The 25,102-nt window shown below is 53.2% G+C and overlaps 3 protein-coding genes and 1 pseudogene across 3 annotated transcripts; 3 read left to right on the forward strand and 1 right to left on the reverse strand.

The window, feature by feature from the left end:
- Positions 1-489: 489 nt before the first annotated feature.
- LOC34622061 (polyglutamine-repeat protein pqn-41) lies at positions 490-5,875 on the forward strand. The gene is made up of 7 exons (XM_026338816.1): positions 490-718; positions 960-1,457; positions 1,885-2,207; positions 2,708-3,214; positions 3,700-4,477; positions 4,635-4,842; positions 5,695-5,875. Exons 1-7 carry the CDS (start codon positions 490-492, stop codon positions 5,873-5,875), a joined length of 2,724 nt encoding a protein of 907 aa, XP_026194601.1.
- Positions 5,876-6,180: 305 nt separating this feature from the next.
- On the forward strand, positions 6,181-10,067 carry LOC113147646 (annotated as a pseudogene).
- A 251-nt stretch (positions 10,068-10,318) lies between these two features.
- On the reverse strand, positions 10,319-12,853 carry LOC113147647 (serine/arginine repetitive matrix protein 1-like). Its single transcript, XM_026338814.1, has 5 exons — positions 12,282-12,853; positions 11,956-12,203; positions 11,524-11,663; positions 10,869-11,293; positions 10,319-10,643 (listed from the first exon to the last, which is right to left on the reverse strand). Exons 1-5 carry the CDS (start codon positions 12,851-12,853, stop codon positions 10,319-10,321), a joined length of 1,710 nt encoding a protein of 569 aa, XP_026194599.1.
- Positions 12,854-13,565: 712 nt separating this feature from the next.
- LOC113147648 (putative uncharacterized protein DDB_G0271606) lies at positions 13,566-22,066 on the forward strand (the record flags this gene model as incomplete). The annotated part of the gene is given in 9 exon segments (XM_026338815.1): positions 13,566-13,731; positions 13,906-14,040; positions 14,108-14,422; positions 14,905-14,934; positions 19,175-19,203; positions 19,280-19,340; positions 20,163-20,431; positions 20,629-20,670; positions 21,944-22,066. Coding segments are annotated over 9 exon segments (1,170 nt in total), but the record flags the coding sequence as incomplete, so codon positions are not given.
- Between the last annotated feature and the right edge of the window lie 3,036 nt (positions 22,067-25,102).

Raw genomic sequence — 25,102 nt, forward strand, 5'->3', positions numbered from 1 at the left:
TATCTGCATATGTGAGTTTGTGCATATATGGATATCTGCATATGTGAGTTTATGTATATATGGGTATCTGCATATGTGAGTTTATGTATATATGGGTATCTGCATATGTGAGTTTGTGCATATATGGGTATCTGCATATGTGAGTTCATGTATATATGGATATCTGCATATGTGAGTTTATGTATATACGGGTATCTGCATATGTGAGTTTGTGCATATATGGATATCTGCATATGTGAGTTTATGTATATATGGGTATCTGCATATGTGAGTTTATGTATATATGGGTATCTGCATATGTGAGTTTGTGCATATATGGATATCTGCATATGTGAGTTTGTGCATATATGGATATCTGCATATGTGAGTTTATGTATATATGGGTGTATGTATATGGGCCTCTACATATAGAGGTAGATGTGCACATGAGTACCTGTAGAAGTATATGTATATGCATGCGTAAGTATTTGTGTATATGTGTATGTGTTGATGCAGCGTCTGCCTTTGGGGAGTTGCCGGTTGTCGCCTCGGCTGCATGCGTATCTTCTTTGTCTTCTCGTCGACCACAAAGTGGCGTGTGAGCGCAGTGGACGAGCAGGAGCTTCCACAGTTTCAGCAGCACCAGGGCATGTTGGAGGTGTTAAGGTCGACAGCGCGATCCGATCTAAGGAAGCGGCAGCATTTGCAGTGAAGCAGGAGGAGCATCCTCTCTTGCAAGGTTCGCGCGCCAGTCTGCTGCTGTCTTGGGGTTGCTTCTTCTTTATTTTGCATTGGCATGCACTGCGTAGAATTTCTTCCAGCGGGGGCTGTTTTTGCAGTCCTTGCGCCGTGTGTGTGAGGAAGGCGCTTTTTCTTGCGGGGCTGACAAGGGCTCGCATGTGTGCATGCGTGGGATCTGCGGTTGTGTGTGTGTGTGTGTGCATGCATGCATGCATCTGTGCGTGCTGCTGCTGCTGCAGTCGACAGCAGCAGCATCGCCAGTGGGAGACGCAGTGGCAGCTGTCGCGGGGAGCTCGAAGAGGCGGCGGCTGGGCGAACTTTGAGTGACTGGTTGTATCACCACCAGGAAGCATTGCTGCAGCAGCAGAGTCCGTTGGTGCTGGATGTTTTCGCTGCAGCACCTGCTGCGTTTGTTGCGGCTGCGGGTCTGCTGCAGCAGTTGCAGCAGCTGCAGCAAACGCAGCAGCAGCAGCAGCCGAGGAAGCGGCAGCAGCAGCAGCTGTTGCTGAAGCTGCCTCCGAAACAGCCAGAAGACGAACTCGCGCAGGAGCAAGACTACCCAGAGGAGCACTCAGCTGCAGCAGCAGAGGCAGCAGAAGAGAGCAGAAAACAGCAAATCCGATCCTTCGCAGTAACTTGCATGCTCGAGGGGTTGCAACAACAAGGCGTGTCTGTCCATCCCCTGGAGTTTAGACCTCCAGAGCTGCCCGTCGATCTTATAGCCCTCCCTGCATTCAGTGCGCTTCGTCTGCCCAATCGGCTCCTCTTGCTGCTATTGCTACTCGTGTTGCTATTGCTGCTACTGCTGCTGCTCTTGATCCTATTGCTGCTACTGCTTCTATTGCTGCTACTGCTTCTATTGCTGCTACTGCTCCTATTGCTACTACTGCTCTTGCTACTACTGCTCTTGCTCTTGCTGCTATTGCTGCTACTGCTGCTCTTGATCCTATTGCTGCTACTGCTTCTATTGCTGCTACTGCTCCTATTGCTGCTACTGCTCCTATTGCTGCTACTGCTCTTGCTCTTGCTGCTATTGCTGCTACTGCTGCTCTTGCTCTTGCTGCTACTGCTGCCACTTGCAGGAGCCTGTGGCTCGCTGCAATGTCGACTTTGCCGCTACGGCTGATGCAGCCGCTTGTTCGCTTTGGGGTGTTGTCTCTGCAGCGACAGGGGGCGCATGGAGCAGGTATGTGTGGCGACTCTTGCAGCAGTTTGGTAGCACTCGGCGTGCAGCAGAGATTTCCCACGTGGACCGTTCGACTGTAGCAGCAGCCTCCATGGCAGGAACGGCTGCAGCAGCTGCAGCAAGCGCAGCAGCTGCTCAGCAGCAGCAGCAGCAGCACGCTGCGACTCCTGCGAGCTGGACACCTGGAGCTGCAGATTTGGAATCAACAAGAGCAGCAGCAGCTGCAGCAGCGGCTGCTGCTGCTGCGCATGCAGAAGCGATCAGAAGACACGGGGCCGGCAAGCTCTCAGCCTATGAGGCGGTAAGTCTGTCACTTAATGTTTTCTGCACTTTCTCTTCTGCAGCAGCTGCTGCCTGTCGCTTAATGTTTTTTCCTCTTTTTCTTCTGCAGCTGCTGCTGCCTGTCGCTTACTGTTTTCTGCACGTTATTTTCTGCAGCTGCTGCTGCCTGTCGCTTAATGTTTATTCCACTTTTTTTCTGCAGCTGCTGCTGCCTGTCGCTTAATGTTTTTTCCTCTTTCTCTTCTGCAGCTGCTGCTGCCTGTCGCTTAATGTTTTCTGCACGTTTTTTTCTGCAGCTGCTGCTGCCTGTCGCTTAATATTTTTGCACTTTTTTTCTGCAGCAGCTGCTGCCTGTCGCTTAATGTTTTCTGCACGTTTTCTTCTGCAGCTGCTGCTGCCTGTCGCTTAATGTTTTTTCCACTTTTTTTCTGCAGCAGCTGCTGCCTGTCGCTTACTGTTTTTTGCACTTTTTTTCTGCAGCCGCTGCTGCCTGTCGAAATGCGTGGGTGTGGGGTGCAGACAGCAGGGCCCTCGCGAGGGCGGCGCTTAGGTGCTGTTGCTGCGGAAGGAAGCGCGTTGGAGTCGGGGAGAGCTGCCGTTGCACCTGCGGCTGCACACGAAAATGAAGCCTTGCTGCAGCGGCGTAGCCAGCAGCAGCAGCAGCAGCAGTGGGATCTGCATGAATCAGCGCTCCTGCTGCACTTGGCAGGCCGCTTTGCAGGCAGCAGCAGCAGCAGCAGCAGCAGCAGCAGCAGCAGCAGCAGGGCGTGGATTTCTGCCGCGAAAGGCCTTCCAGGCAGCAACAACGTGAACTGGAGTCTTGTGGCGAGTGCTCTCTCGCGCGCAGGCTCCTTTGGAGGCATAGTCTCTCGCTTGCGGCTTCCGTTCGAATGCAGCAGACAGCATGCAGTGCTGCTGCAGCACCTCCAGCAGCTCCAGCAAACAGCCAAAGAGCTCAGACACCCCATGTTTCTCCTGCTGCTGCGACATAGGAGGGCCTTTACGGACAAAGACGTCCTCATGATGGTCAGTGGCGTCTCTGTAGAAGTGGTGCTGTGTCGTGCGTCTACACCGCTACGCCTGCCGTGCTCTCGCGGCGCATGTTTGTCTGCTATGTGCATGCTTGCAATTTCGGGGGTTTCTGCGTATATATATATATAAATTTTATGTATATAAATTGTATGTACATATTGTATATATATATTGTATATGTATGTACTTATAGGTATATGTAGGTAGATATACACACGTCTATATCTATCTACATAGAGGCATACATGCATGTATACACATGTATATGTATGTATATACAGGTGTAATATATATATATATATATACATATGTAAATGGATGTGTGGTGTCTACGTGTGTATAATCATGTACATACACATAGCTATGGATGTGTACATATTTGTACGTATATGTATCGTATGAATGCAGAGAAGAGAATCTTGTTCAACAGAGGTAGTTTTCCACCGTCTGAACGCGAAACGCTGCGCTTTCTGCTGCAGGCTGCACCGGCGCGTTGCTCCTTCGCAGGGCTTGCTGGGGAAGTCTCAGAGTCTTTGACTTTCGAGCTGCTGCTGCCGCCGAAGCCGCATGCCCTCATGCAGTGGTTGCTGCGCAATCAGCAGCATCGCCTCCCGAAAGAGCTGGGGAGTGCAGGTGCGCAGAAGCGCCATGAGACACCGTCGCACAGCAGCAGCGTGAGCAACCAGCGGCTGTCGTCGGAGGAGCTGTTGCTGCCCCTTGCTGCTGCTCTAGTGGTGGAGGAAAACGCCTCAGCAGTGCGAGCCTTCACGCTTCCACGGGATTTGCTGTCGGAGCTGCGCTTTTGGCAGCAAGAGCAGCAGCAGCAGCAGCAGCAGGAGCAGCAGCAGCACACGAAACAGCAGCAGCAGCAGCTGGGGGGTGCAGACCAGGATGTCGAAGAGCTGATGCCGCAGATTAGAGGCTTTTCGCTTGAGTGGCGAGGCGCTGCTGCAGTTCATGAGGAGCAGCAGAAGCAGCAGCAGGAGCAGCAGCAGCAGTTTTCTGCCAAACAGCGGCAGCAGCAGCAGCAGACGTCGCTGCTCGACTCCTCTCCGGCGGAGGCTTCAGCGGCACGGGCTGCACGGGGAGAGGAGAATGAAGAGACGCTGCAGGAAGCTCTTTCTGCCTTACAGCCTCTGAGCAGCATGAATTTGCGGCTGGGATCGAATCAGAAGAGACAGTGGCGTAGCAGCTACGGCCTGATGGATGGCTCGCTAGCAAAGAAGCGCAAGCCGTCGTTGTATTCGGCTATCCACGGTTCGTCTGTTTGGAGGATTCAAGGCGTAACGCTTTTCTTTTCCCCTCAGGACGGCGTCTAGTGGAGGCAGAGGTTTCAAAAGTGACTCGTGCAAGCCGCAGCTGCAGCATGTGTTTTGTGGCTGTCTGTGCGTAAATGCATGCGTTCTGCCTGCAGAGATGGCGGCAAGGAGCGTCGCGTGCTGGAGCGTCTCGGCGTGGAATTTTTTGCATGCGTCCACAGCTCCACCCTCCGCAGAACCTCCCGTGGATGCACAACAAGTGCGTGGTGTGAGAGTTTCCAGGGAGCAAGGGGTGGGGGAGGGGGCGCATGCGCTGGAGGGAGGCAGTCGAGGAAGGCGGCTTCGAGGTGTATGTGTGTATGTGTATGTGTGTGGCTGTAGACATGAGTTGCTGTTGAGGCTTTATATATACATATACATATATATATGTATATGTATGTATATACATGTGTATGTGTGTGTGGCTGCTGCTGCTGCAGTGCGCCAGCCTGCGTGCTGCAGCAGCAGTCATCTGCCGCTGCAGCAACAGCATGAGGAAGCGACTCGCAGTTCAGCAGCAACAGGAAGCTCTCCATATACGAAGTCTTCTCCCTCCTGGTATGCCTTGGATAGGGGATCTTACGGTGCTGCGCCTGGCCTTTAGAATAGAATCTGAATTCGTTCATTGCATCATCAACAATGTGTATGCTTGGAAGGTGGTTTACTTTCTTTAGTTCTCTCGTACGAAAAGACAAACCTTTTAATTCTTGTGCGACATGGAGATGGATTTCTGCCGTTGCGCGGACGAAGAGGGGGGGAGGGAGCCATAGAGGTTTGGGTCCAAGCGTGTGGCGTGCATATGTGTATGTGCAAGTGTGTATTGATGTATGTGTATGTGTATATGTATGCAAAAAAGTGTATATGTGTGTGTATATGTATGCAAGTGTATACGTATGTATGTGTATGCAAGTGTATACGTATGTATATGTATGCAAGTGTATACGTATGTATATGTATGCAAGTGTGTATGTATATGTATGCACGTGTATATGTATGCAAGTGTGTATGTATGTGTATGCAAGTGTATATGTATATGTATGCAAGTGTATATGTATGTATATGTATGCAAGTGTATATGTATATGTATGCAAGTGTATATGTATGTGTATGCAAGTGTGTATGTATATGCATGCAAGTGTGCATTGATGTATGTGTATGTTTGTTTGGCGTGCGTAGGATCGGATCCCAAGTTGATAGTGCCTCCGCATCCATCTCACCAAAGTCTTGCGCAGCAAGCGCGTCATCACTTTGTACGGCGTACAGAATGCTAAGACTTAGCCTCGCTTGTTTCTTGCCTGCGACGCCTCGTGGTAGCTCCTTTTGCGGCTCCACGAACGGGCGAATTCCTGAGAAGTAAGGCCTATTGTTTGCTGCGCTTTTGCAGGCACTGTTTGAGCGTGGTGAGAAGGCAGTAGACGCTGCAACAGCAGATTCGCAAGCAGCTGCAGCAACGACGTCGAGTGCAGCAGGTGTCGCCGCAGGAACGTCTGCTGCTGCTGGAGCCGCTGCTGCTGCTGGAGGAGGTTCAGCAGCAGCAGCAGGTGCTGCAGGCGGCATTCAAGCTGCTGCATCGCCTTCAACAGCTGCAAGCGCGCTCACTAGTTCTGGAGCAGCAGCAGCAGGGGGGGCAGGGGGGATGCCTGTTGCCTCCACGCTGCTGCCATGGCTGCAACTTGCGGTGCACGCGTTGCAGCGGGGGAGGCAGCAGCAGCTGCTGCTGGGTGTGCAGCAGTTCGGAGTTAATGGCGTCATGCCTTCCCAGCCGAGGAAGCCTCCTTTGCCAGTACGTCTGAAGTGCAGTCGCGTTGGAGGACGGGGAGGGGGTGTAGATCTCCCTGGAGACTTGTGTTGAGTTGAGCGGTATGAGGGATTGAAGCGCGACAGAGCTTCGGCTCCTGATTTCTGTGCGCAGGAGCAGTTTGTTCTGGCGATGCAAGGGCAGGGAAACTCGAGCTTAAGGCAAGAGGCGAAGCCTCCAGTTGCTGCAGCAGGAGCAGGAGCAGCAGCAGCAGCAGGAGCAGGAGCAGCACCTGCAGCAGTAGGAGCGGCATCTGCAGCAGCAGCGGGAGCAGCAGTGGGTGCGTCTGCAGCAGCAGGAGCAGTAGCGGGAGCAGCAGCAGGTGCATCTGCAGCAGCAGGAGCAGTAGGTGTATCTGCAGCAGCAGCAGCGCTCGGTGCAGGGCTGCCGCAAGAGGCGTCGCCTGCCATAGCCATCAGGGAGCAGCAGCAGCAGCCGCCGATGCTGCAGCAGCAGCAGCCGATGCTGCAGCAGCAGCAACAGGCAATGCTGCAGCAGCAGCAGCAGCGCCTGCCCACCGGTAGGCTATTAAGCCTCCGCGTTTTTGGCTGCTAGGCACCTCTCTGGCGTTTGTGTCTGCATCTGTTATGACTCTCTTTCTCTCTCTTTGTGGATGTGGCTGTACGGAGGGGGAGGAAGTTGAGAAGTGAGGTTTTTTTCTGAAACGACGGAGTTTTAGAGCTTCGAAGGGGTTGGGTGTTTTTGCGGGGGTGTGCATGCAGACTTCACTTCGGGGAGTGGGGTCGATGGAGGAGACTCTGCAGCCGTATCGACAGGCCCCTCGCTATTGCAGCAGCAGCAGCAGCAGCAGCTTGCGCCAGAGCAGATGCAGCAGCAGCAGCAGCAGCAGGCTTCACGCGTCCTCCAGCCGGTGCATCAGCAGCAGCAGCACCTGGTTGCTGCAAGTTCGCTGCAGCAGCAGCAGACTTCCCACCTGCTGGCGTCTGCCACCACGCATCCGCAGCATCCGCAGTCGTTGCTGCAGCAGCAGCAGCACCTGCGGCAGCAGCAGCAGTGGCTTGCTGCTGCGCAGCAGCCGCAGCAGCCCGTTCCAGTGATGATGCAGCCGCACCAGCACTTGATGCTGCAGCAGCAGCAGCAGCCGCAGCCTCTTAGTTATGGAGGCAAGCCGTTCGGTGCCCAGCAGCAGCCGCTGGAAGGAGGCTACGACTTGCAGCAGCTGCAGCAGCAGCAGCTGCAGCAGCATCAGCTGCAGCAGCATCATCAGCTGCAACAGCATCAGCTGCAACAGCATCAGCTGCAACAGCATCAGCTGCAGCAGCAGCAGCTGCAACAGCATCAGCTGCAGCAGCAGCAGCTGCAGCAGCAAATGTTCGCGCGGCCGCAGTTCCTGGCGCAGCAGCAGCAGCCCCCGCAGCAGAGCGACGATGTTGCTGCTGCTGCGGATGGATCGCAGCAGCAGCAGTTGCAGCAGCAGTTGCAGCAGCAGCAGCAGCAGCTGCAGCAGCAGCTGCAACAGCAGCAGCAGTTCGGCCAGCGTCCACTGTATCTGCAGGCTTCACAGCAGCAGCAGCAGATGCCCCCTTACGCTGCAGCGGCGGTGCAGCTGCCACCAGCGGCAGACGGCAGCAGTCTGCAGCAGCAGCATCAGACACTGGGGACGACTCCGTTGCAAGCCTTTCCCACGCAGCAGCTGCAGCAGCAGCAGCAGCAGCATGCCTACCTGCAGCAGCAAGCGGCGTTTCAGACAGCACAAGGCCATCAACGGCATTTTTCTCCGCCGACGCAGCATTTGCAGCACCTGCAGCAGCACCAGCAACAACTGCAGCAGCAGCAGCAGCATCACCATCAACAACTGCAGCAGCACCAGCACCAGCAACAACTGCAGCAGCAGCAGCTGCTCTGTCAGGATCAAAACCCATACTCCACGCAGCAGCAGCAGCAGCAACAGCGCTTTGTCGCCTCTCAGCTCCCACAGCAGCGATTTGCCCCCACAGGCGTCCCTCAGCAGCAGCAGCAGCAGCAGCAGCAGCGCCTGCCGCTGCAGCAGCAGCCAGGCCAGACAGCTATGCAGCAGACTGCATTCGCACCGCCTCAACAGCAGCAGCAGCAAGGCTACTACGCGGTTGCAATGTCGCAACAGCCGCAGCAACTCAACGGATCCCCTTCGGAGCTGCAGCAATTGCAGCAGCAGCAGCTGCAACAGCACCAGCACCTCCAGCAGCACCAGCTGCATCAGCAGCAGCTGCAGCAGCAGCATCTTCACCAGCACCTGCAGCACCAGCAACTGCAGCAGCAACAGTTCCGGCAGCAGCAGCTGCAGCAGCAGCAGCATCAACTGCAACAACAGCAGCTGCAACAGCACCAGCTGCAGCAGCAGCAACAACAACTGCAGCAGCAGCAACAGCAGCAGCAAGTGCCTCCTGCGGGGCAGCGGCAGCTCTCTAGCGGCAGCAAGAGCAGCAAAAGCAGCTCGCGGTCTAAGAGGCCCCTGCAGCAGCAGCAGAAATCTGCTGCTGCTGCAGAGGAGCACCCTGCTGTCGCTGCTGCTGCAATCGGGGGAGCTCCCCCCTTGCATACACCCCAAGGCTCCGTCGGTGGTATCCCCGCTGCGGCTGTGCAGCAGCAGCAGCACCTTCAGCATCAGCAGCGGCATTTACAGCAGCAGCATTTACAGCAGCAGCAGCAGCATCTCCAGCAGCAGCCACAGCTACACCAGCTGCAGCAACAGCCGGACTATGCGGCGCATGCGTTTCCTCAGCCCTTTCCAGTAGGCTATCTAGAACCTCAGCAGCAGCAGCAGCAGCAGCAGCAGCAGCAGCGGTCGGGGGTAGCTCGACCTGGCGGCGCTTAAGAACTGCTAGCCACAAACTTCTGGAGTGGTAAACGAGGGCGCCAGAGCGTCGGCGCGTGACGCACTAGTGGCTAGCTAGGCACCTAGCTAGCTAGCTGGTGGGCTTGCAATCTTGGAGACGATTGAGTCGAGTATGCATGCACTAGGGCTGGCCAGCCAGCTTAGTAGCCAGGTTTTCGATTCGCGCACGAGGACTGCCGCCCAACCAGCTAGCTAGCTAGCCAGCCAGCAGGCAGCGACACGGCGAGGCCTGCATGACCTCTCTTATTCTTGCTGCTGCTTTATTGAGGCTTGCAGAGCGCGCGCGAATTTTAGTGGCGGCGAAGCGAGCAGCGCATGCAGCGCTAGACTGCCCAGGCGGCAGACCGCCTTGCTGCTGCTGCTGATGCGATGTGTTTTCGCGGGTTCGAGGGTAGTTGATACTTTTCCTTGGCGCTTTCTGTTTCCGCCTATCCAAATCTTACACCCCAGACCACCATGGTAAACCTTCAACCAACCCTAGACTTCCATGCAAGCCTTCTACCCCAGCTCTCTGTGCAAACCGCCAACCCAAGCCTTCCCTGCACGGACACCTCAACCCCTGGCTTGTCGTGCATTTAATCCTGAATTGTACCAGTGCATGCAACCTCTGGCCCGAACTTTGATGCAAAACAAAACTCCAAACTCTAGGGCTTTAATAAACATTTTCTGAAGCCTTTCTTTTGATGCAAACCCTATTTCCAAGGCTTTCACCGGAAATCTCTCCCTGCAGAGAACACCAAATCCTGCGTGCTTGTCCACCCTCCACCCCTAAAGTCTCTCTCTCTGTCTCTCTCTCTCTGTCTCTCTCTCTCTCTCTGTCTCTTTCTCTGTCTGTCTGCTAGCTCTGCTCCCTAGAGCGTAGCCTTCGAAGCAAAGTCTGAGGCTTTGGCGAAGGCCTTCGCGCGGAGGCTCTAAGGCGCACATCCTGAACCTTAAAAATAAGGCACTATAAATGTCGTGTGGCATGCTGTGTACTACATGCTGGAGACGGAATTTCTCTACACACGTACTATGAAGCTGGCTGGCCGCTGGCTGACGGTGCTGTGGGACCAAAGCGTCTTTTATCGGAAATGGGGATGCAGACATATGTACAAACGGAGGGGATTGATGAGTCAGCACCCGCAGCAGCGCTTCTCAAGGAGGAGTTGCTGTTGTCACGGGCTGTATCATTCGTCATCGTAAGCCTCCAAAGGGGTCGAGACCGTGGAAAGGGTGTGTTGTGGTGCATAGGCACCTTCTCTCCTGAAGGGGCTGAGGTTGGTATCCAGCTCGCTGGACGTCCCCCCTAGCAGGCTGCTGGAGGATGCAGTTCCTCGCAGAAGCTCTCGAGTCTGGCCGCTACTGCTGCTGATGCTGCTGGCACCGGTGCTGCTCTTTGTCAGAGCATCCCTGCAGTGTTTTGAGGCGCGCTGCTCTCGCCTCGCTGCTGACGCCTCTGCAGCTAGCTGCTCCCGCAGTTGGCGCAGTCGCTGTTGCTGCTGCTGGAGGGAACTGACACGGGCGCGGCGGCGTCTGCTGTCTTGCGCTGCTGCTGCTGTTGTTGCTGTTGTTGCTGCTGCTGCTGTTGTTGACGTCGCCGCTGTGGATCCTTGCGGAGCTGGCTGCTGCGGTTGCTGAAAGTGACGCTGCTTCGGCACGTCGAGTTTGCAGTGTTGTCGGAGGAGCTGCTGCTGCGCTTGCCCGCAAGAAAAGACATTAGGGGGGTGAGGCTCTCGCTCCGCAAGAGGGGAAGCGTTGGTAGGTGCAAGGGGGGCAGCGTTGGTAGGTGCAGCGGCGGGAGAGTCTCCAATGCGATGCGTTCGGTGTTGCCGCTGTTCCTGGATCACCAGCCGCTGCTGCTGCTGCCGCTTCAGTCTATTTGCCGGACTGATTTCTTGCGGATACGAGACGCCCCCTGCATTCGGTAGCAATCTTGCTGCTGCTGCATAGGTTGGGGAAGGCGCAGGCGCTGGTACATACAGCCGAGGCCGTACGTGGTGGTGCCCGAGGCCTGTGGGGAAGGCGCTGCTGCTGCTGCTGCTGCTGCTGCTGCTTCTTGTGTTGCTGCGTTCCTGCCGAGACTGCAACACTTGCTGCTGCACGGACAGAGGCGCTGGCGGAGGCGGTCTGTAGCAAGTGCCTTCTCTACAGCAAGGGGAAGGCTCCGTGGAAGGCAAAAGCGGACGTCCAGCGGGATGCATGTGCGGCAAAACAGCAGCCTCCACGCAGCAACTTTGCCGGCGTGCTGCAGCACCTCAAGCAACAACAGGAGCCGCACAGAGAAGCATGGGTGGGAGCAGTGCAGGGTGAGGCCTATACTACTGCACAAGGGAAAACGTTTCCGCAGTACCGCAGCGGAATGTATGGAGAAACACGAAAAACACGCTCACGCTAGCCACCAGAAAACACTTGCAACTCCTGTAGCAACCGCCTCACCGGAATGCCTTCTCAAGCGTAGCCTGTCCTTAACCCTCTCCATAAGACCTCTGTGAGGACGAATTACTGCGACAGGCGCAACAGCGACACCATGAGCTCCGTTCATGTAGGTTATATATATAAATATATATTTATATATATAAAGGGCTGCCCTTGGGTGTCAGCGACAGTGCCGGCAGCAACACAAAGCGCGGGGAAGGAGGGGGGAGGAACGATGGGCCGTCCAGAAGCTACTTCAGCTCCTGCAGCCACGCACAGTGCCGTGACGCTTTCTTTAAAGCCCTACCGATTGTTTGACTCGATACTGGGGAGAAGCAACAGCTTTCAGCAGTGCCTGGTGCTGCAGCATCTGCTGCTGCTGCGGCGTCTGCCGCTGCCTCAGGACTGCGGCGAGGCACGTCTGGCAACTCGCTGGGATCGAGAAGAACTCTGGATGCCTCCTTTTCGAAATGCACGAAGCGCCTCCGGCATGCGGGAGGTTCTGCGGAGCCTGAGGAAGCACAAGGAGGGGGCGAGTTGCAAAGAGCGGGTCGGTTCAGCGCCGTGGGGGATGGGGGGCAGCAGCAAGAGGCGGGAGGGGGGGAATTCGCAGGAAGATCCGCTACTACTGCCGCTGTTGCTGAAGATGCGGCCAGCCTGTAAGGCATGCGGGAGCACAGAAAACAGGGGCGAGGACTATAGCTTATTGGCTCCTGCTGCGGTTGCTGCTGGAGCCAGGCAAGCGACGCGTGCTGGGGATTTCTGCAAGAAAAACCGAGAGTGCGAGCCTGTTGGCTGCTTCTTTCCAGTGGCCAGCTGCCCTCCTGCTGCTGCTCTTCCTGGTGTTGTTGCTGCTGGTCTTGTTGTTGTTGCTGCTGCTGGCTGCGGCTGGCTCCTAGACGCGGATGTGGCAAAGGGTCTTTGATGGGGAGCGGAGGAACCTGTGAACAGCGCAAGGTCGAGATGGCGTCCAACGGTTCCGCACAGTCTTGCCTCTGCTGCTGCTCCCCCTGTTGCTGCTCCCCCTGTTGCTGCTCCCCCTGCTGCTGCTCCCCCTGCTGGTGTGGCAGCCTTTGCCAGGAGTAGGCTGGACTTGAAGGCCGTGGGTGAGTTTGTTGAGGGTGGGTTGGGCGATGCTGCTGGCAAGGTTGCGCCGATCGTCGACAGTTGCAGTAAAAGCCTCTAAGGTGTCTCGCTGCTGCGGTCTGTAACTGCTTCAGTTCGGAGGACATGTGCTGCAGAGACACAACAAGGTTCTGCAGCAGGTGCCTCTCTTGGGATTCCCTCCAGCCCGTCCTTGCCTCCATCCCTGCTGAAGCCTCTGCTGCTGCTGCAGCACAGCAATCCGCTGCTGCTGAACCCTCCTCCGTTGCTGCTGCAGTGCAACAATCTGCTGCTGCTGAGCCCTTTGCTGCTGCAGTGTCTACGCATAAGGACGGTGGAGGCCTTGGCGGACAGTCACAATTTCGCGGCGTCCAACTCTTGCAAAAGAAGCGCTGGTGGGGGAGCCTTCGCTGCTGCCCTGCTGCTGCAGAGCAAGCACTCGAGTGCAGACACGGCTGGTGCAAGCGTGTCGCAGGTGTGGTCACACCCTTCGCATGATTGAAGTGGTCAAACGCCGCACAGGCTGTCGAGTCGCCTTCCCTTTCAACAATCATCTGCCAGCTCTCTCGCAGAGCTCCTGGAAACGCTCGAGCGGCTCTGACTTCGTGCAGTGGCGGCCGAACACCCTCCAAGTGACCTTCTCGCCTGGGAAGTCGGGGGAGGTTTCTGACTTCCTCCGCAGGAGGGGGGAAGCGAACCACGTGAATGCAAGATCCCGCTGCATTTTCTCGCTCCAGAGTTGCCGCGGGAGGCTCAAGGGGCAGATGCTGTCGGCAGCGCAGCATCCCGTGGATGCCTTGAAGAGGGCAGTGCGTGCGTAGCTTCGTCGAAAAGGCATACACCTCGGAGCACAGAGGACTCCGGTGCCTCGACGATTTGATAAGCTGTCCAAATCTTGCAGCAGCGTCCTACTGCATGCCGTGGCGGCAAAGGTTTTCTGCCTGGGGAGCGCGTCGATCGGGATCGATCGATCCCAGAGCGGGGGTCTCTACAGGCTCTGTTGTGAGCACAGGTTCTTTGGCGCCTGAAATCAAGCACGAGCCCTCACGAAACAAAGTGCATCTCAAACATCTCTTTCCGCGCAAAAGGCTGGAGCATCATAGCGGCCAGCCAGCCTGGCGAGAGAGAGGGAGAGCGAGGGGGCCTTCCCTCCTGCGCCCCTTCTAGAGTGGGAGAAGTGCCTCCTAGGAGAGTATGTGTCGCGAAATATTCCACGAAGAAAATATCCGAAACTCCACGCAAAAAGGCCTTTAAGAGAAAGGCGGATTAGACTGCAATTCTGAGCCGCTTCCACGGGCGCTGAAGGAACTTCGGCGAGGTCACCACCTACTCCCACCCACAACACGACAGTTGGCAGAGGGGGGCTTGAGATGCTCGAGACTTTTGCGGCGTGGGAATTTCGGAAATCTTCGATCGCCTTTTTGACAATTTACATCTATATCTATGTATGTGTTTAGGACAGAGTCATTTACTGAGAGTGCGGTCAGATTCTGCGGAGCTTCAAGCGACCTGCGCTCCAACCCCATTGCGGTGGTTCGCTCTCTTGTCGGCGGATTTGCGTGGTTCTCCCCTCGATGAAGTGTGGTGCTTGCCTGATTGTTTTAGAGCAAAAGCCACTGCCAGCAACCCCTCGAACTACGTGTGCAGATACAGAGTTCTCCAACAGCGAGAACAGCAAGTACACCCACAGGGCGCTTCGACGCCAGCCAGTCTGGCAGTCTGTCAGTTCCAGTCCATCTTACAGACCATGGAAGGCGTAGTAATACGTTTACGCTTAAAGAGGCAGTAGGGTGTCCACGGTGCTGAAAACCTTTGATGGCATTACCGTTTGCTGCTAATGGGTAGTATTTAGTTTTCACGTATCGCGTCGCCCCCATGCGTTCGCAGCCTAACGCTTCCACTTGAAAAAATACCTTGCACACGAGGAGCCTCGTATGTAAAGTTTGAGCTCTCCAAAAACCCGACTAGAAGCCTTGCGCTTCAAGCAGAAGAAAATACAAGATGCATCATACACAGGTACATTAATAAAAAGGCCAAATCGCAGACTCAAGGCTTGAAAAGCCTGGACCTGGATCTTTCGCAGCGTCTCCGCCGCTCCAGGGAGTGCGTTTTCGAATTGTTGAGTTCAGCCAACCGACCAGCGGTGGAAAACTCCTTTCTAGCACTGGCATTTTCCGCCGCAGCAGATCGTGTCCTCCTTCCCTCCCTCATCCCTTCGTCCCTGCTCCACGGATAAAAGGCGAGCACGCCTAAGACTCGGCATTCCCCGCGCTCTTCCAGTTGAGCGCCACCAAAAGTGTCGTGATGTTATCTTCTGAGCCTCGACGAAGGGCCTCACACGTCAATTCTTTGGCCATCCACTCCAGTTGAGCCTTCTCCAGAAACCTGAGAATGCAAGCCGCCTCCGGCAGATTTTTGAGAAAGCCTCTTGCCTCGCTCGCACGCGGGTAAGCAACAATATGCTCTCAAGGCAACCCCAAGCCGCAAAGACAATCAAATCGCTTACCCCGTGCACTGCCGTGCGAGCTGCTGATGCTCATCACGATCAACCTCCGACGCCTCTGCCTTGCCCTCTGCGTCTGAGCTCCAGCCGTCCCTCCTAGGCTGCTTCTTCCCAACGCGGCTAACACCATCGCTGCTGCTGCTGCTGCTGCTGCTGCTGCTGCTGTTTATGTGCTGCTGCAAAAAGTCAGCGACATCTTGGTTACTCATAACATCCCACAGGCCGTCGGTCGCAAGAACAAGCAAACGATCCGAATACGCCATCAAGTGCCTGACACACACAGATATAGATATGCATATGCATACGCATGTATATGTACATATATATATATGTATATATATGTGTAAATATCAAGATACATACATATACATACATATACAAATATTCATAGACACATGCACATACACATACAAATATACATAGACACATGCACGTACACATACACACATATACAAATATACATAGACACATGCACGTACACATACATACATATACACATATACATAGACACATGCACATACACATACAAATACACTCAGACACATGCACATACACGTACAAATATACATAGACACATGCATGTAAATACATCCATATATATATACAAAGACATACAAAGGACGTCCCCTTTCCACAGCGACCTCTTATCTCCCCATCTGCAGCAGATTCAATTAAGATGACGTCCTTAGAGTTAGCTTGGAGGGTTTGTATGCAATCACGCAAATACGCAAGTACGCACCTGTACGTCACTTCTGCTTCTGCAGGAACGAGTTGCTGGGAAGCTCTCTTCAGCGAAAAGTCGCCAAGGCATCTCGACATAGCCAAGAATAGTCCAGTCGTGCCAATGCTGACTCTGCGCGCGAAATCAAAAAACGTAAGAAGAGGGCGGTAGTTTCGAAAGCAGCCTTTTGAAAAATGGCCTTCGAAGAAAGCCACCCTCCATGCAGCTTGGCTTTCCAGAAAAGTGCAGCTCTGCGCGCAGAAAGAAGGCTGTTAACGACTCGGCAAGAGAGAAGGCATCAGCGTGGCTTCTCTCTTGCACCATAGCCGCGGAAAATTCGAGGCTAGACGCTGCGTCAGGAAGTGATGACTTGCCTGTGACAACCCAGCAGCATGACGAACCCCCCACAGCGCTGAATTCGTGCCAACTCAGAGGGTCGATTCGGCTTATGATCTTCAGTCAGCTTCACGTACACCGCGTTGTCGCAGCTGCTGTTCCCTTTGCTGTTGCTGCGGGGAAGTTTCACGAGAAGTGCACGGCTGTCTCCGACATGCGCAGCAAACAGCTCGGCAGTGCCGTAGGCTGAGGCTGCTGCTGCTGCTGCTTCAGATGCCACATCGACAGCCGTATCTACAGCCGCAGAGGGGCCATGAGACTGCTGCTGCTGAGACTGCTGCTGCTGAGACTGCTGCTGGTGCTTTTGGCAGCTCTTGAGCTGCCTTCGGTACTCGCTATACGTCAAGTTTTTGTCTGTGCTGCTGCCGTTGCTGCTAGAGGCCTCTGTCGTAGTCTGCCGTTCTGACTGCAGCTTGCGCTTAGTTTTACGCGGCGATTGCCACCGAACCAATACCAGCAGCGCTGTGCTTCCGTCTTGCGAATCAGGATACTGCTGCATGTAATCACTGTCCATCTGCAGAAATGCGTCTGCCAAAGCCTTCTCTACTTTGCTGGCAGCTGCAGAGGTCGGAGGGTGCGCTGCCGTGGATGCCTCGTCTTCCCCAGAGCACTCACTGCTGCTGCTACTGCTGCTGCTGCTCGACTGCCGCTTTCGACGCGCACGCCGAGCACGCTTGCCGCTGCTGTTGCTGGTGTTGCTGCTAGTGTTGTGCACTGCGAGCTGGCGCGCTAAGACGTTGGGAAAATGCGTTTTGCAAAACTCAGACAACGTGTTTCCGTTGTGACCGTCAAATACTGCAGGAGCAGGAGCAGCACATTGGCAGCAGCAGCAGCACATTAGCAGCAGCAGCGACACTAAAATACTCATGAAGAGCAACAACAGACATATGTGAGATAGCTGCCTCAAAAGCAGCAGCAGCACATTTGCAGCAGCACATTTGCAGCAGCACATTCGCAGCAGCAGCACATTCGCAGCAGCAACGACACTAAAATGGTCATGAAAAGCAACAACAGACATATGTGGGATGGCTGCCTCAGAAGCAGCAGTAGCAGCATGCTAGCAAAATCACTACCAGCAGCAGCACTACTAGCACCGAAAACATTGCATCCTTTCCATCCTCCTTCTCGTCTTCTTCTAACCCTCCCCACGCCAAAAACAGCAGCATCGTACCTCCGAAAAGCGCCTCGTTCGGCGAGAAGTCAATGACAGAAACCGAAGAATCCTCCATTTGCTGCCGCTTGCCAATGCTGCTGAAAGATCCACAGCTCAGCACGAAGGGGCAGCAGCTTCTCGCTGCTGTCTGCGCTGCTGCACGTCGGCGAGAAGTGGGGGGTGGCGCAGTGAGTCGTGAAGGCGCTGCATCATCTACAAAGCCTCGAGAAAAGCCCCTGCATGCAGCGGAAACACATACGCATGCACAAGCAAGCAGCAGAGGCGCTGTATCTCCTGTTGCTGCACACACAGCACTGCCACGCTTTGACTAGAGATCTCAGCTCCGTTTCGAGGCAGCGCATCCTGCAAAATCAAAACAACTTTCCTGAATTAAAAACATTTTTTGCAACTGCCAAAAATAAAATCCTCCTCAACTCTGAAATAATACACTCTCCTCAACTCTAAACTATGATACACTCTCCTCAACTCTAAACAATAATATACTCTCCTGAACTCTAAGCAGTAATACACTCTCCTGAACTGCCAAGAATAAAATCTTCATCAACTCTAAACAGCAACACACTCTCCTCAACTTATTTATAATATACTCTCCTGAACTCTAAGCAGTAATACACTCTCCTGAACTGCCAAGAATAAAATCTTCCTCAACTCTAAACGATGATACACTCTCCCCAACTCTAAACAGTCGCACACTCTCTTGAACTCCCTGAACTTGACTCTTTTTGAGTCGCGTGCCTCTTTGACCGCTTACTGCGGGGAGAGAGATCCTGCGGAGAGCGCATGCAGCGCTGCCGTCAGCCTCTCCTGCTTCCGTCGTACTGCTTCGGCAGTTTCTTCTTGTCTGAAGCGAGCAGCTGTCATATCTCCCATCTTGAGGAGGCCTACTGCGGCACCGCTGTTGCTGGATGCTTCGCAGGGAGTAACAATTCTTTTTGAAGGGCTCACGGGCAGCAGCACACTCGCGTCGCTGCTATTACCACTGCTACCCCCACTGTTGCTGTTTCTGTTGGGGTGAGCATGCGACTTGTGCTTGCCGTCGTTGCTGTAAGAGCGGCGATGACATCCTTCCCTTTGCCGCCTCCGCTGTTGCTTGGAGTGCTCTTGGTCATCGAGGTGCTGCTGATGATTGTAATCATGCTGCTGATGATTATAATTATGCTGCTGATGATTATAATCATGCTGCTGATTTTGATTATGCTGATTATGCTGCTGATCATGCTGATTCGGATGGTTCTGATGATGGTTCTCCTCTCGCTGGGGGTGGTCGGGGTGCTCCTCCTCCTGCTCCTCCTCATCGAGAGAGAAGCTCAGAAGGCCCCTTCGAGCTACACGCGCAGCCATGACTGCCCCTGTCTTCGCTTGCCAGCACTCAGGTGTCTGCCTGCTGTAGCTGGTCGTAGTCGTATCGCTGCTCCTGCTAGCCGTCGTCAGGAGGTAGGCGGAGTATCCTGTATGGCTCGGAGAAGGGGGGGCAAGGTGTCGCCCTTGAAGAGCAACACTTGTTGAGAGTGCAGCTAATGCTCCACGGATCAGCTCTGCTGCTGCTGCTGCTGCTCGACGGCGATTCAGCAACAGGTGAGAGGGCCCTTGCAGCATTCAGCCTGCTATTCCACGTCTTGCTCTCGCACGAGGTTCCTTCAGTTTCATCGAACAACGCATTTAGGCCGAAGAGCAGCACCGCTGCTGCTGCTGCCAATGCCACAGGGGGGTCTGTCCGAGTTTCTGCGGAGAGCAGCAGCAGCAGCAGCAGCAGCAGCAGCAGCAGCTGAGTGCTGGCTGCTGAACTGCTGCACGGTTTCTTCGCGTTTCGCGTGTACAATCGCTAAGAATTGCAGCCTATAACTGAAACTCAACAAGATAACACAAGAAAAACTTATTTGGAGGGGCAATGGGCTCGCTAGAAATAAGCCATTGCCGCCGATCAACAGCTTTCCTGCTACACCTTGCTGAGAGTACACGACTGCAGCCTAACGACAGCCTGCAGACGCTGGCGAGGCTGCGCGCGCCACCCGACTTCGTATTACAGACAAACCCTTTTCATTCGAGAAATACTCAAAATGTGGCATTTGTGCTCACTTTTTAGGCGTGTGTGCAGCTTTTCTAAGGAAAAATATCCCGGACCCTGTCTGCCCTGCATGCAGCAGCAGCAGCAGCAGCAGTAGCCGCAGCAGTAGCTGCTGCAGCAAAGGGATCCTATGGTTACTCTATAGGGTGTTTTAAGGGACTAATCTTGCACAATGTGCCTGCATATTGCCTGAAAACGCAGCAGTCGCTGCCCGTGCTGCGGCTGCTGCGCTTCCGCTCCTATTTCTTTAGTAAAGTCATGCAATCGAGCCGCAGCAAGGGCAGCTTTTTTTCAGGCGTTGCCGATACTCCTTCAGCTGGCCATCTGAGGCTGCAAATGCTGCCAGCTCAGCGCAGCCGCAGCAGCCCAGTGCGCAGCAGAAGCGTAGCCTGCTGGGTGGCATACAGCTGCAGCAGCAACCTCTACAGCTACCCCAACAAACAGCAACAATCGTAGATCCAGCAGATGGCGTCTCGGAGAATTCCTGTGGCTTTCCAGGTGCTGCTCCCTTCGCCGACGACCAGCTGCTGCTGCTAAGGAGACGCCTCCCATACACAAATAATAATACACACACACACCGTACTGGGTGCCCGCTGCATGATACTCCTCCTGCTGCTGCGCATTTCTCTGCTTCTGCATTTGAAACTTTGCAGAATCAGGTGCTCCCGCAAAGCGAGCAGCTCCCTCTGTGTGTGCAGTCACGTGTGGCTTGTGCCAATGCTTGCGAATGCTTTTCCAGCAAGGCCTAAAGGGTACCTCCAATCCTGCTGCAGCGCCGTTGAAACTTGCGATACAGCAGCGTCCACTGCGCAAGTCTCAGCAGCAGCAACTGCAGCAACTGCAGCAGCAACTGCAGCAACAGCAGCAGCATTGGACGTCGCAGTGGCACCCAAGACGGCTGGAGAGCCTCGCGTCTCAGGGAGCCGGCAGCAGCAGCCTTAGCAGCAGCAGCCTTAGCAGCCTTAGCAGCAGTAGCAGCCTTAGCAGCAGTAGCAGCCTTAGCAGCAGCAGCAATAGCAGCAGCCATAGCAGCCATAGCAGCAGCCATAGCAGCACCTCCTTTGCCGCATCTCTGACTCGTGCGCTTCGCCGGCTGCAAGAATCCTCCAGCAGTAGCAGCAGCAGCAACAGCAGCAGCAACAGCAGCAACAAAAACAGCAGGCGTCTCTTAGCCAGGCGTCCTGATGCAGCTGTGGCTGCCGCTTTGACGGCGCTGCAGCACTTCGAACGTGTTTTTAATCGATCAAAGTACAACCCTTTGGCAGCGGACTGGCTAAGTGTGTGGAATATCGTATGCCCATTGCTTCCAGTAAGCTGCTCTTGACGGGTAGCTGTAGCCGCGAGAGGCTTCTACACAGTCGAAAGGCAGAGAAATCGAGGTTTCTGCGCGCGGGAAAGGCTGGAAGGGTCTGTGTAGATGATGGTCGCATGCAGCAGCACTTGCCTTCGCTGTGAAGGCTTCCTCAGCGCTCAAGGATTGCGGTGTTTTGTGCCGAAGGAACGGATACGTGACTTGAAAGGATTCGAATTTTACGTCGCTTGTCTCCTTCGCCATCGTCCTCCGACGCGTCTCGCTGAACTTTCTGCAGCGGCAAGCGCTGCAAACTCTGCGGCAGCTTCTCCAGAAGGCGCTGCCTTAAGAGCGGCAGTATCGCTGCCAGCTCGCCAAACGGCCTCTGCAACAGCTTTCCAGAGACCATCCGGTGTATGGACAGCCCTTCCCCTCGACACCAAACTTGCCGTCATTGGCTGGTAAGCCTCCCTTCATGGGGTAGAAGCAGTAGCATCCATATGTATGTATATAGGGCAGAAGCAGCAGCAGCAGTATATATATGTATATGGCAGAAGCAGCAGCATACATATATATATGAATACATGAAGGAGAGGCAGCATATATATATATATATGGCAGAAGCAGCAGCATACATATATATATGAATACATGAAGGAGAGGCAGCATATATATATATATGGCAGAAGCAGCATACATATATAAAGGAGAAGCAATATATATATATCTATATATATATATGTATATTGCAGAAGCAGCAGCACATATGGCAGCTTCCTACCGCCAGGCCGTATGCCGCTGTGTGTGCAGCTCATACATTTGCAGCAGCTGGCTGGTGCTTGCTGCTGCTGTCTCCATGCATGCATGCATGGTGGAGATGCGCTGCTTGCCTCGACACTTTGCATAACGGAGGGGGTCGATGTTTTATGGGATGTCTGTGCTGTGGCGGCTGCTGCAGGCTTTTGCGACTACAGCTGCCAGTGTATGCTGCAGCTCTGCTCTTCGACGTTGCATACCATGAGGCACTTCCGCCATCGTTTCTGCCAACAGTTCTAGCTGCTTTGAATGCAACTTCCCACCAGCTTTGCATCGCGCCAGAGGCAGCAGCAAGAGCAGCAGCAGCTGCTGCTGCTGGAGCAGAAGCAGGAGCAGAAGCAGGAGCAGAAGCAGCAACAGGAGGAACAATAGCACGAGCAGCAGCAGCAGCGGCAGAAGCAGAAGCAGCAGCGGCAGCGGCAAGAGCAGAAGCAGCACCAACAGCGGCAGGAGCAGAAGCAACGGCAGCAACGCGTGTAGGTCAGCAGCAGCGATCCTCCGCCTTCCAAGAAAAATCGCAACGGCAGCAGAAAGCGACACAGCAGGTGCATGCAAAGGAATTTTCAGCAGGAGATGCTGCGGGGAGCAGAGCAGAAGGCTTAGTCTGGTGGCTTGCAGCTGCCTCACGCGCTTGGCAGCTGCAGACTTCTACACCTCCCCATCCAGCGGCTCCTGCAGACTTTCTTTTTCGAGTAAGACACCTCAAGCGATTATAAAATCTTAACACCTTTTTCGAAAATCCTGAGGCACCCTTTCCGATGCTTTTCAGGCAGTTGTTCGGGCTGTGTATGTCTGTAGCTGTTCATGTATGCAGGTGTGTGTAGGTGTGTTTATGTGTGTGTATGTCTATGTACGTGTATATAAGTGTCTATGTGTGAATAAATGTCTATGTGTATAAGTGTCTATGTGTGTATAAATGTCTATGTGTACATAGATGTCTATGTGTATATAAATGTCTATGTGTACATAGATGTCTATGTGTATACAAATGTCTATGTGTGTATAAGTGTCTATGTGTGTATAAATATCTATGTGTGTATAAATGTCTATGTGTATATAAATGTCTGTGTGTATATAAATGTCTATGTGTGTATAAATGTCTATGTGTGTATAAATGTCTATGTGTATATAGATGTCTATGTGTAAACAAATATATTTGTATATAAACGTGTATGTGTACATAGATGTCTATGTGTATATAAATGTCTATGTGCATATAGATGTCTATGTGCATATAGATGTCTATGTGTACATAGATATCTCTGTGTATATAAGTGTCTATGTGTATACAAGTGTCTATGTGTGTATAAATGTCTATGTGTACATAGATGTCTATGTGTATACAAATGTCTCTGTGTATATAAGTGTCTATGTGTATACAAGTGTCTATGTGTGTATAAATGTCTATGTGTACATAGATGTCTATGTGTATATAGATTTCTATGTGTGTATAAATGTCTATGTGTACATAAATGTCTATGTGTATACAAATGTCTATGTGTGTATAAGTGTCTATGTGTGTATAAATATCTATGTGTGTATAAATGTCTATGTGTATATAAACGTCTGTGTGTATATAAATGTCTATGTGTGTATAAATGTCTATGTGTGTATAAATGTCTATGTGTATATAGATGTCTATGTGTAAACAAATATATTTGTATATAAACGTGTATGTGTACATAGATGTCTCTGTGTATATAAATGTCTATGTGTATACAAATGTCTGTGTGTATGTAGATTTCTATGTGTATATAAATGTCTATGTGTATACAAATGTCTATGTGTATATAGATGTCTATGTGTAAACAAATATATTTGTATATAAACGTGTATGTGTACATAGATGTCTCTGTGTATATAAATGTCTATGTGTATATAAACGTGCATGTGTATATCGATTTCTATGTGTGTATATAGATGTCTATGTGCATATAAATGTCTATGTGTATATAAACGTGCATGTGTATATAGATTTCTATGTGTGTATATACATTTCTATGTGTGTATATAGATTTCTATGTGTATACAAGTGTCTATGTGTGTACAAATGTCTGTGTGTATATAGATGTCTATGTCTATGTAGGTGTCTATGTACACAAGTATCTACATAGATGTGTGTGTATGTATGCAATAATTTTTAAATGTGTATGTGTGTGTCTGGCGCTGCAGGGTCCCCCCGTAAGCCACCTCTTGCCGTCCATGAAGGCTGGAATTGAGTCTGCTGTCGCTCTCTTGCATGCGGGAGAACTCGCCACGCTGATGCTGTGTTGCCGCTCGCGGCAGCTCTATCTGTTGCAGTTGCAGCAGTCTCTTCAGCAGCCTGAAGCGGCAGCTGCAGCAGCGAGAGCAGCGTCTAACGATCCGCTGTTGGACTTGCTGCTGCAGCACAACCCCAACACTGCAGCTCTTTGGATTGTCTTGCGGAGGCAGCTGCTACCCTATGCGCCTTGCGCTGCAGCGAGCAGCAACAGCAGCAGCAACAGCAGCAGCGTTCACGGCAGCGTTTACAGCCACAGCAGCAGCATGTACAGCAGCAACATCCGCAGCAACAGTAGCCGCTCTTACAGCAGCAGGATCACCCCGTGCTGCTACTTGTCGCCAAGAGAAGATGAGCGGCAGCTGCTGCTGCTGCTGGAGAGTGGAGGACTAGACTCCGGCTGGGCTGCAGATGCAGGTGTCTCAGCGTCTTTTTTTGCAGTGAAAAATCCGACAAAGACTGCCGTAGAGGAGCCAAAGCCACCCGCCAGAGGAGCCGAGCTGCTGCTTCTGCTGCAGCAGCTAGCCACGCTACCTGTGGTGCCTGCTGCTGCTGCTGCTGCTGCTGCTGCTGCAAAAACAGCAGGAAGAGGAGACGCGACCTTTCCCCCTCCTTCAGCAGCAGCAGCAGCAGCAGCAGCAGCAGCAGCGAACGTGTGGCAGCTTCCCATGCCACTAGGAGACACTCTTGTCTTTTTAGAAAGTCTCTATGCTCGAGCAGCGCAGAGACTTGCGTCAGCTAAACCACGAGACATCCTTCAGGCTGCAGCTCAAGGCGTTGATGTTCACTTGGCCGCAGTACGCCTGCCGTATCGTTGCTGTTGTTTCTGCTGCTGCTGCTGCTGTTGCTGCTGCTGCTGTTGCTGTTTCTGCTGCTCTTGCCGCTGCTACTACTGTTGCTGCTGCTGCATCTTTTGCCGCTGCTGCTGTTGTTTCTGCTGCAGTTGCTGTTGCTGTTGTTGCTGCACCCTTTACCGCTGCTGTTCTTGGTGCTGCTGCTGCACTTGCTATTGCTCTTGCTCTTTCTATTGCTCTTGCTATTGCTCTTGCTCTTTCTATTTCGTTTGCTTTTGCTCTTGCTCTTTCTATTGCTCTTGCTATTGCTCTTGCTCTTTCTATTGCTCTTGCTATTGCTCTTGCTCTTTCTATTGCTCTTGCTATTGCTCTTGCTCTTTCTATTGCTCTTGCTATTGCTCTTGCTCTTTCTATTGCTCTTGCTATTGCTCT

This window comes from Cyclospora cayetanensis, unplaced genomic scaffold (assembly GCF_002999335.1).
Source record: "Cyclospora cayetanensis isolate NF1_C8 unplaced genomic scaffold, CcayRef3 CcayRef3_contig_301, whole genome shotgun sequence".
Taxonomy (NCBI): Eukaryota; Apicomplexa; class Conoidasida; order Eucoccidiorida; family Eimeriidae; genus Cyclospora; species Cyclospora cayetanensis.

What these genes read in the sequence shown, in the direction of transcription:
- LOC113147647 (XM_026338814.1), bottom strand. Translation starts at nt 12,853, where the DNA reads ATGGAGGCAAGGACGGGCTGGAGGGAATCCCAAGAGAGGCACCTGCTG. An exon ending in CAGCACGCGTCGCTTGCCTG is followed by an intron (nt 12,204 to 12,281) that starts GCTCCAGCAGCA and finishes CATGCCTTACAG; the next exon opens with GCTGGCCGCATCTTCAGCAA. An exon ending in CAAGTGTTTTCTGGTGGCTA is followed by an intron (nt 11,294 to 11,523) that starts GCGTGAGCGTGT and finishes CCTTCCACGGAG; the next exon opens with CCTTCCCCTTGCTGTAGAGA.
- LOC34622061 (XM_026338816.1), top strand. Translation starts at nt 490, where the DNA reads ATGCAGCGTCTGCCTTTGGGGAGTTGCCGGTTGTCGCCTCGGCTGCAT. An exon ending in AGCTCTCAGCCTATGAGGCG is followed by an intron (nt 2,208 to 2,707) that starts GTAAGTCTGTCA and finishes TGTGGGGTGCAG; the next exon opens with ACAGCAGGGCCCTCGCGAGG. An exon ending in GTTGTATTCGGCTATCCACG is followed by an intron (nt 4,478 to 4,634) that starts GTTCGTCTGTTT and finishes TTCTGCCTGCAG; the next exon opens with AGATGGCGGCAAGGAGCGTC.